Source organism: Hydra vulgaris, chromosome 10 (genome assembly GCF_038396675.1).
Source record: "Hydra vulgaris chromosome 10, alternate assembly HydraT2T_AEP".
NCBI lineage: Eukaryota > Metazoa > Cnidaria > Hydrozoa > Anthoathecata > Hydridae > Hydra > Hydra vulgaris.
The window spans coordinates 14,986,847-14,998,748 of NC_088929.1; the positions used below are offsets into that span (position 1 = coordinate 14,986,847).

At 26.3% G+C, this 11,902-nt stretch overlaps 1 protein-coding gene across 4 annotated transcripts; it reads right to left on the bottom strand.

The window, feature by feature from the left end:
• Positions 1–5,029: 5,029 nt before the first annotated feature.
• Positions 5,030–10,569, bottom strand: LOC105846361 (uncharacterized). 4 transcript variants are annotated; one of them, XM_065807340.1, is made up of 3 exons: positions 10,423–10,569; positions 7,846–7,950; positions 5,030–6,795 (listed from the first exon to the last, which is right to left on the bottom strand). In XM_065807340.1, the coding sequence occupies exons 2-3, from the start codon at positions 7,907–7,909 to the stop codon at positions 5,141–5,143; spliced, it is 1,719 nt and encodes a 572-aa protein (XP_065663412.1). In that variant the 5' UTR covers positions 7,910–7,950; positions 10,423–10,569; the 3' UTR covers positions 5,030–5,140. The 4 variants fall into 4 exon arrangements, with proteins under 4 accessions (XP_065663412.1, XP_065663410.1, XP_065663411.1 ...); XM_065807338.1 differs by lacking the exon at positions 10,423–10,569 and adding an exon at positions 8,031–8,240; XM_065807339.1 differs by lacking the exon at positions 10,423–10,569 and adding an exon at positions 8,127–8,230.
• Positions 10,570–11,902: the final 1,333 nt, after the last annotated feature.

Consider the following 11,902-nt stretch of genomic DNA (forward strand, 5'->3'; position numbering starts at 1 on the left):
AACATGTTGGACGAGTATTATAATGGTGATTTTTTATCCACCCTTGAGCTGTTGGGGAGGCACAATAACACACTTCAGTTCCATCAAGAAGAAATTTTTTGACGCCAAAAACAAGGAACAAGAATGCAAGCGGACTATTTGAGCTGGAGAACTTAGAATGAGTTCATTATGGCATGTGGTGAACAGTTTTTGCTGCTATTATCGAAGAGTTCCACACAGCCGTTTATTTTTAGATTATTGTTAATGGAACTCCAGACTTATCTCATACGGAACAAATTACTTTTGCTCTTCGATTTGTCCGCCTAGGATCTGACAACTAATGGGTAGTAAAAGAGCGTTTTCTGAAGGCAGAAAATCTGGAAAAAAAAAAAAGGGTTCTGACATTGTAAAGCTGATTATAGACGTTTTTGGATCATGCCGAATCGATTTAAAAAACTGTAGAGGCCAGGGCTATCATAACAGGACTAATATGTCTGGTGTACACAAAGGAGTGCAGGCTATCATTCTTGAGAAAAATCTTCCAGCTTTGTTCATGCCTTGCAGTGCTCATAGTCTCAATCTAGCTGGTGTTCATTCTGCAGAATCTTTTACTGTAGTCAAGAACTATTTAAGCAACATCAAATTGTTGTAAAACTTTTTTAGAAGTAACCCCTTGCGCTGTAGAAAATTTTGACTGAGGCAACTGGGCAGTACCTTCTTCAAACGCCCCAAACAAGATAGAGTGCGCGCATAGAGGCGGTCCGGCCATTGTCGAAACAACCAAAAGAAATACTGAAGTCCTTGAAACTTCTTGAAGAACTTGATTTAGAAGATCATCAACTGACTTTAGTAAAGGCACTCAAAAAGTGGTTTCAATCATTTAAATTTATTCTCTCCACTGTACTAATACATTCACCTGGTTAGAGTTCTGGATTCAGAGATGGAGGTAAATGCATTGTTGGTAGGGAAGTAGGTGCAAACTTCCTGGTTATATTGTATTCCGTGGTGCTTTGTGGATTTCTTGGAGTACCTAAATAACTAATTTTGATAAAAAAAAAGTACGTGTTGAAATATCAGTGAAATTAAACTTTTTTTGAATTTGAATGTGCGTAATTTTTATGTCCGAAAATATTTGGAGTATTGCTACTCTAAATTACTTAAAATTGGTATCCAAAACATTATTAACATAACGTGACATTAATGCAAGCAAAGCTAACAAAAATTTTTGTTATTTTTGCTTACATTAATGTCACGGTACAATATTGTCATATATATATATATATATATATATATATATATATATATATATATATATATATATATATATATATATATATATATATATATATATATATATATATATATATATATATATATATATATATGTATAAATATATATATATATATATAAATATATGTATATAATTATATATACATATATTTATATCCCCATTCCAAAGAAAATTATTTCATAATTACTTTCTGTAACTTCCCGTTAACAAAAAAATATAGTAACTAAAAATTTTTTATAATAATTTATAACTTCCTGTAAAATATTTTTTCTATAAATTGAATTTTTTTTGAGATTTAGTAACTCTTCCTGATGATCCAGCGATGGTGAAACTCCGAGTCGAAGATAAAAGTTAGATAAGTGTTTTTTACTAATTAATTATTGCTCTGTTCTTTAAGAACATTGAGCACTCTATTTGTAAAATACACTAACATAATTTACATATATTTATATATATATATATATATATATATATATATATATATATATATATATATATATATATATATATATACAAACAAATGTATAGATGTACACATACATAAACTGTTAACAATGGAATATAAGCTAGGATCTAAAAAAAGATCATAAGATTTTGTCGTCAGAACCTATTATAAACAAGCAAAAATAAAGACACTCTAGTTGAATAACAATTTTCTTAATATTAAAGATATCTGAGTATATCAAGTGAAGCAATACATTTTGGAGGCTGAGTTTGGCAAGGCAAAAAAAAGTTGGTAGATTAAAATTCCGCAATTCAATTATATTCCAAAGGTGGGGTCCACGATAAACGATGCAAATTTCACAAAATTTTGTCTGGAAAAAGCAGAAATTCCATTTTAATTTTAGATTTCTGTGGATAAAAACTTCTTTTTTACAAGATAAATGAAAAGTTCATTTTCCCTAAAGTTTTTTACAAGGAGATTTTATTTTAAATAATTTTAAAAAAAATTGTTTTTATTTTTGAAAATTATGTATTATTGCACTTTCGGAATAGCTTAATTATAACAACTCTAATGATATATTTGAATTTGAAAAACTAATAATATATTCGAATTTGACAAAACTTTGTTGGCATTTTTTTGTTATCTTGCCTAAATAAAATTGTTGTTAGCCTCTCTAGAGCCAGTTGGTATTTGTCAGTATCTGCTCGTTAGGTTGTTCACGTCTATACTAATTAATTAGACTCATACAGCATTCTAGCCTAGGTACAAAGCCACCCAGCAAACCTGATAAGATCACGTTCTGCAGGCAAGGATGTACTTCAAATGAATTGGCAGTTAAGCATTGTGTTTAATATATGAAGCATGAAAAGTCACGTGATATTTTTCTGCAGATTAAAACATTTAAATAAATTTAGGTATGCCAATATTTGAAATATTATACACAAATAATACTTGAAGCATCATCATAGTATATATAAATTGTGCATTCATACAAGATATACTAGTACGCATTTTTTTTACTTATTCTTCACAATAATCTACATTACATGTTTATGTTTATCATATAATAATACGGACATTGTTTTTAAGTTTGATGTTTTAAAAACTCATTGTAAAAAATCAGTATGATAAAACTAGACGGTATCCCGTTAACCTTTAATAAAAAAAATATTTTTTTTTTCTTTGCGTCTGTTATCAAAGCAACCACAGCAACCGACGGATATAAGTATTTATTTTGCGTAAATTTATACAAACTTAAATATGACTTTATTCTAATCTGTTGGCTAAACACATAACACTGTTCTCATTTGAATATTTGACTTCAACAATTGTTCCGACGATGACCCTAATACCACTTTGTCAAATTCGGCAAAAAATGAAAACCACATACAAGCTTTGAAGGATTACATTTAAAATTGCGGCGTTAATAAAATTTTTACTGGTATTGATATAAGGCTTTTCATAGATAAAGAAGTCGGTAGCAAAAAGGATGGTATTGAAGATTATTAAAACAAAAAACACGAATATAATTTATTACGTATAAAATTCTAATAATATGTTTAAAAAAGATGTTTTTATTAGTATGTTAATGACATTAAAAAAAACAATTTTAACATTTAATTTAACAATTAGGCTTTTTAATTTTTTAACTAACGTTTCAATTAAGGTTATTTTTATAGTATTTTTATTTTTAATTCTGTTTTGAAAAAAATATTTATTGCACTTTAATAGTTTTTAACAGGTTATTTTAATAGAGCTGTTAAAATAACCAGGTCCAACAGTAATCCGAAATAATAAAATAACGGGTCTAATCGTAAACACAAACTTAATTTGCCGATACGGAATTTAATGTAACTGTAATGCGCAATTGTCAAATTATATAGTATATATTAATTTACATCATCCATTTATAAACGTTTTAAACTTTAGATAAAACAAAAAAATGACAGGAACAAGTTAGAAAACAAAAGTTCTATTGTAAACACCTTTAAAACACGTCATATTTGTATTGTTTACATTTTTCCCTTTTGCCTTTTTCCGAATACACAAAAACAGTTCTATGTAGACGGGGTTTTTTTTTTTAATTTATCTTTGTTTAATTATGAACACATCATTTTATGGAATGCTTAATTATTTATTAAAAAAAATCATTAGACTTGCACGATTACAACCATTTTTTAATGTGCATCAGATATTTTAAATAAATAATTAGCTTTCCTCTTAGTTTTACTTGCACTTAATGTTTATCGGTTTTTTGTCTCATTTATCTTGTTCTATTAATGCTTAGCTATAAGATGCTTTTTAAATAAAACTACTGATCTTATTTTGAATCTAAAAAATTTCATAAATAAAGTTACGAATATTCAGTCTAAATAATCTGCTGATTCGCAATTACTGTTGCAACTTTTTATTATGGCAAATATAATATTCATAAATAAAACGTGTTTAATATACCATAAAAATATATAATAGTAATAAAGGTTATTTTCTCGTGACATACAAATTTTCGACGATAAAAGATAAGATACTCTAGCGCGCACGTCGAAAGGTTATTTTCTCACGACGTGAAATTTTTAAATAAACGACGATTACTAATAACTAGGCTTATTTCATCATTGATCAACAAACACTTATTTTGTTGTATAACTGTATTTATAAGTTTGATTTGTACTTTAATTCTTGTTCTAATTAAGTTACATTATTGAAAAGCTTTAATTTAAACAAATTAACATTGCTAACAAATTACTTAATTTGGCTATTGTTCCCTATTGTCAAAGGAATATTATAAAATATAAAGAATTATTAATAATTATTTTGAAAAGTCATTATTTTTGTTTAAATTTATTATATTTTATTAAGCATTTTATCGTGTTTTTTTTCAGTGTACTTTACCGTAGTTTTTTTTTCAAGCATTTTATCGCATTTTTAAGTTCAAATTTATTTAATCAATGTAAAAAATTAACGTCTATAAATTTACAAAACAACAAAAAATTAAAGCGAGCTGACAATTAAAAATTTAGTGTTAATTAAGACAAGTAGTTATATAGAAATAAAGATTATCTAAAGATTACAAAAAAATTTTTTTTTTTAATTTAAAATAAGTTGGAATAATTGTGAATGACAGTTAGTCATTCAATATCATTTCACAGGGTGAAAATTTACTGCAAAAAGCATGTTGTTTTGTGGGACGTTGAAAAAATTGACAAATTTTTTTTTGGAGGAGGGGGGGGGGGGGGAGTGGAGTTGATTTATAAAATAAACAATAAACCAATAAATTTTTACAAAGTTAAAGGAGAATTTCCTTAATGCTTAATAGTATAAATATGTCATTTCGTAATGTTATAAACTAACATTCATAAATAATTTTTGTTTTAAATCTGTATATACATATAAACATTATAAAAACGCTTTGTCTTTTTTAACGTTATAAATCTGTTTCTTTTATATTTTGGTTTAAAAAGTGTTTTATTGTTTGATTATAATTTTTGTCTAGTTTCTCAAGTAGATAAGAACTAGATTTAACTTTAAAAATGTTTTCGGTATTGTTTTTAAGGGAAAAGTTGTTTTCATCGAATGTTTGAGATAATGTGTCCAAACATTTCAAAGGTTTATTGTAGTTATATGATTGCTCGGTCGGAAAGTATAACGATTCTTTTTCAGATTTGTCGGTATGGTTACTTTCTTTTGTTGTGGCTAAGTTCAAACTGTCTGTGTTTTGAGATATGGATGATTTAGATAATTTTAAATCAATGTCCATGGCTTTTTCAAATTCTCTTCTCTGTCTTTTGCGCTTTAAATAAACAATCATAGTTCCAAGAAATGCCACCCCAAATATAAATACAAAACTAAGCGATATGATAACAAACACTTCTACGACTGATATCTTTGTAATGGTTTGATTTGAGCTATTTCTTTGTTCGGTTTTTTGTTGCTGAGGAGTTAATATTCCATTTCGTCGCTCATTACTTTTTTGATTGCTTAAAATAGTATTTTCATTTTTGTTACTTTCACGGTAGAGCTCAGGACATGAATTCTTCGTAATCTTATTCATGAGATGCAGTTTTTGGATTGTTTCGTCTATTGATTTGTTGGAGTATACCGATATACTATTTAAGATTATGCATTTCTCGCAACTAGCACTTTTGTTAAAATAATTTACCAAGAAATCAGGAAATCTCTCAAACTTTACTTTTGTGTCTAAATTTTTGTTTTCAAATGATATCGTTACTGACGCCTCAATATTCTTTTCAAATTTTTCTATGCCATATGAATAAATTGAAGCCAAAACAAGATGCGCACTTTGCGGAGGCTCGCCATTTAAGGCATAAAAGAGTTTCAAGTTAACTGTAAAAGACTCATTTTCTTCGTAGCTGCTGAAGTGAAGAAAAAATTTACTGTTCATCATTCTTTTCCAAAACGGGCTCATATCTGGTAGGCTCATATCGTTCTCTTTATAAAAATTTTCAACCAACTTTGGTACCAAACTTCTTAATGTATTTTCAGTTGACTCTATTCCTGGTGACTTTAGATTGGAAAATGAAAACTTTAAAGTGTCTGCATACACTCCGGTGGCACCAGAAAAAATTTGATTGCATTGTGACGAAATTGGCATTATGGAAAATTTCTTTCGTAATTCGTTTTCAACTAAATACATTACTGCATTATATGTTTTTCTTTTAGCATCGCTCATTTGAAACGCATTTTCGCATTTATTATCTTTTAAACCGCTCAATTGAGATATAATTAAGTTTAAAATATTGCATTGAAAGCTTATTGGAAGAAGATTGTATACCTTCACAAGTATTACATTAAAATTTTCAGGGGTAGCTGGCATTTTGACATTTATCGTTGTTTCAGCGCAAATATTCCAAGCTTTTTGCATATAATTCCTACTATAATATAAAGAATAACCAATATTGTGTTCTTTGGTTACTGTTTGTATTATTTTACAGACTGTGGCATGCGGCATGTGGAAAATTATTCGGTTCATTTCTTTTGTAAAATAAAAGTTACTTTTTAACAAAAATTTTCTGTTTTCCAGAGCGTTTGGTGCGTCGCTGATAACTAGAGAAATCGATCCTAAAAAATAATTTTTTTTTTTAAAATTTAAAGTTCTTTTAAATAACATTTAGAAAAAAAGCATTTGTTTATATAATTTTTTTTTTTAAATGTTCTATTTTTAAATAATAGAAAGGGTTGAGCAAAATAGGAAGAGGTTGGGAGAGTTTTTATACACCTTTGTCTCTATATATCTTAAGTAATAAGATCTGTGTGTAACATCGACTTAAGTTTAACAGCATGAGTTTTTAATTTATTTTAATTGAAAAATTAAAATGCATTAAATAGTGTTTAGCATTAACTATAATTAAAATTTTAAAAAACCAGACGCATCCGTCTTTAACAAAACAAATAACTTTAGAACATATCCTTCGCTACCATCTTTTAATGGCGATAGGAAGCCGAAATAGCAAAACTTTTCTTATAAACTTTAAAAACTTTCTACCCTTAAATAGACAGAATTAAAAAAAATCATAAAAAGCGGAAGTCTTAAAAGTACATTAGTTATAATAAAATAATAATAAATGTATTAGAATGTAAATTTAAAAATATAATTTTGTAACTTTAATATTATAATACTTAGTAATACCCTTTTTAAAAATGCCGCCAACTAGACAACAAAATATTAACATAGATGAAATATTTTTTGTTAAATATGCAAACACAAGGTTGTTTAAACTTTTTCTTATGCAAAATTTACTGAAAAAGAAAATTAAAGTTTTTATCTAACGTTTGTTCTTTTGGTTTTTGTTAATGGAAGTTTTTTCTGTTTATCCTTGGTACATACGAAACTCCTTAAGATGTTTTAAAAAAGGAAACACTTCAAGTGTCATTTTGGAATGTTGTTTCCAATAGACATGTATCTTTCAATTATTCATTTCCGTTGAATTATATATGTATATATATATTTATATATATATATATATATATATATATATATATATATATATATATATATATATATATATATATATATATATATATATGTATAAACACACACACACACACACACACGCACACACACACACACACACACACACAAACACACACACACACACACAAAGTATTTACCTAAAACTGCTTGCAAAAAGATATGAATTGCTATTTGTCTGTAACACTTCATTTGTAATTGCATATATTGTCTTTATTTATGAACTACTTTTAACTGAAAGATATCTAAAATAAATAGTTAAAAGTTATTACAATTCAAGTTTTTTTTAAGTAAATTAAAAGTATATTGGCAAATATTTACTTGCATTTGTTTGAAAAAATAAATAGAACGAATAAACAAAAAATGTTTATCTGCATATCGCCAACCAAATGCATTTGATCACCAACCGATTTTATTTTACCTGATATTTGTTAAAGCAAAGTAGTACGTAAAGTGAAGAAAAAGACTTGCAAGACTGATGTGCTTCACTTAATTTAATATCCAGGCCTTATACGCAAAACGAATATACGCAAACGTTTTATAAATTAGGAAGTCAAATTTTGTTGAGCCGATAAGTTATTTTTTTTAAAATAAAGATAAAAGAATTACCTTCGTAATAATTCTTGTTAAGAGTAGAATTATGGTTTCTTTATATCAGCTATACAAAAAGTATTTAGAATTCTTTAAGACCTACCTTTTTAAACACGGTTAAATCTTTTTTTTAAACACAACAAATTATACCCAGAGATAACTTTTTTAAATAATCATTAGGAAATAGATACACATCCTAAAGCATTTATTTGCAGCATATTTCCTAAACAAGTTAATTATTAATTAATTTAGATTAATTGAATTTCTAATTGCGGCGTACGTAGCGATATTTACGTAGTATTTTTTTAAAAAACGTCTTGGCATTTATATTGCAAATCCAAAATTTTTATATCAACTATTAGTGTGTGTGTCTATACATACATACATACATACATACATACATACATACATACATACATACATACATACATACATACATACATACATACATACATACATACATACATACATACATACATACATACATACATACATACATACATACATTCATACATACATACACACACACGCATATATATATATATATATATATATATATATATATATATATATATATATATATATATTATATATATATATATATATATATATATATATACTTTTTTTTTTTTAATAAACTTCGCCAATAAAAACAATTAAGTAATTGCAAAACATTTATAACTTGCCAAAAAAAAAATTTATAATCTTTCCTATGCGTTTTTGAATTAACCTAATTATTTTCTCTTGGCAAAGCTTTTTTACTGCATTATATTAAACTATTATCGTATTTAATATAAATTAGCCTGAATATACAATGCATGATAGGTTTCTTTAACATAGCTGAGGCGTAGTGGTAAGAACGCTGCATCATAAGAGTTTTAATCTTACTCTACTTATAAAAGTCTTTGATGAAGATTAAAATAAGAAACCGTTTCATTAAAAGCCATTCTGATAATAATATTTTTGGATAAAACCACCAGGTGTTTGTAGAGTTACCGTAACAAACAAAAAACTAAAATATTTTACTGTTATATTAGTTACCCCAACGGATATTTGATTTTAAAAGTTACGTTCTAAACGTCTTTTAAACATTTTTAAAACATCTTCTAAACGTTCTAAAGATTAGAACGTTCTAAAGTATTAAAAAACGTGTAAAAACGTTCTAAAGAAGAATTTTATAATGACGTATCGAAAATTTTGGTGGACATGTGTTTTATGCACCCCTTTTAGTTAGTCCGTAAAAAACGAGACACGTTTTACGCAAAACATTTATTGAAAACCATACTACAACCCTGAACCCAACGATAATGTATATTTGATAGCCATACACTAAACAAACCCTTAGCCAAACTCTGAGCCTAACCCAAAAGCTTAGGGTTAAGGTATGGTTTTCAACAATAATACTTTCGTACAAGACTTTTTTAAGGAATTAATAAAGTACGTGTATTTAAGGGTACTTTAAATACACCTCTGCAAAAATTTTTGGTCATAAACGAAGTGATAAAATAAGTTTTGAAATCTTTAAGAAAGAAAAAAAGAGAACCTGCCTTGCAGTTTTCAGTGATAAAATTTCAAAAGATATTGAGAGAACTTTGAAATCCTCAATGGAATGGTGGTATATAAAAGAACAGAAAAACATTCAAACAAATTCAAAAAGAATTTATTCCAAAATGATCTCTTTTTCTTTATTTTTTTTACAATATTTCTTTGATATATATATATATATATATATATATATATATATATATATATATATATATATATATATATATATATATATATATATATATATATATATATATATATGTATATACATTATATTGTACTCTTGCCTTGTAAAAAAATTTACAGTAGGTAATTACAGTAGGTAATTAAACTAATAATAATATCAGAATCGCGCTAAAAATTAAATAATAGAACGCAGTTGTTAAATTAAATAATAAAATGTAAACCGTGAACTCTGACCTGGTAAAATGCAAACTTTTTTACTGAAAAAAAACAAACATATACCATAAACATTTTCTTCATTTATATAGATAAATAAATACGTATAATAACTTTTTGTATATTTTTAAATGTACATACATTAGCCGACAATAAGAATATGAAAAAATAAATGTGCCTACACCGATTGATGGCTTTGATTGGAGCCGATTTTTGTCGAAAACGGCTGCATCACCAATTACCAATAAGATCACATGTGATGCGCAAAAAATGTTTTTAAGCACCGATTTGCAGTTTGCAGTTTGTGGTACGAATTTTACTTAGTATCTAAAAATCATTTGATGTTGCAATTTAAAATAATAATTTAAGGCATATAATAAAAAAATGTTTTCAAAATAACAAATAACATAAAGTTTCCATTTAACTAAAATGTATGTAAGGTAAAACTGATTTTTAAAGTAAAAACAAGTTCGTTGCAATTTGAAATGAAAAACTTGTTGCTTCCATTCCAAATTTAGTATTTAATAAAATTTCACATTTAGAGTTATTTATAAGTTGTTTATACATATACTACGCTGTGTATAGTTACACAAATCGTTGATATTCTCCGTTATAATATATTGAAGAAATAAAATATTTTGAAAATCTTTATTTAAATCTCAAAAATGTTTAATAAAAGCAAAAAAATAAAGATAAAAAACTAAAAAAATAGGATTTAGATTAAAATTCTATTGTAGTTAGAAAGTTTTTTTTTCTTTTTTTAATTAAAAATAATTATTGACTTAACCATACATATGTTTTATTTTTTATAGATATTTTATATCTCTGGTCTGCATAAGAACAAAGGTTATATGCATGATTTATATTGATGGATTTTAGCATGATTAACTTGCATGATTTATATTGATTGACACACATTAGTAAAATCTAAAAAATTCGTTGAAAAGTCTTTACAGTCACAATCAAAATAAATTACTAAATAAACCTTAATCCCTTGATTCATATTATTTCAATCACATTGTTATCAAGTTTTTATATCTAAATAAAAAGCAATATTATTCTCTCAAATTTCTTTTTTCTTTGACTACAAAAACTTACATTTGTACTTTGAAAAACTATATTTTTTTCAGCCTTGTTTTTGGGGACTGCCCAATCTTATGTCAAAGCGAAACGTGCAAAAAAATGAGGAGTGGGGGCGTTTAAAGAAGTTTTCATCCAGTTTTTAAACCATTAAGTGTAACTCTTAAAACGAAGGTTTTTTAATTAAGAAGTTGATTGCATTCCAGCCAATGATGAAATAAATTTTTCTCAATAAACATATTAAACTAAGTCAAGTTCTGACAATTAGTCAGAAAATTTATTTACAAAGTTAAAGTAATACAATATAAAAAACATTAAAAAAAAAAACGTATTGTTTCCAAAGAACACTTCAGAATGCAAGATTTCATGCAGAAAATAGGCCTATTTTCTGATTCATCTTCATCTGATACATTTATTTTTGATTTTAATTCAGCCCAAATTCATTTCTAAGGAGTTGAATTTTTTGCTATGCCAATAAAGACAAAAAATCTTTATCTTTGAAGAATTTCGTTTGCTCATTGAACCTAATTTGACTCTGGATTCAATTTAGTTCATTTTAAAATTTTTCATATTAACATTTTT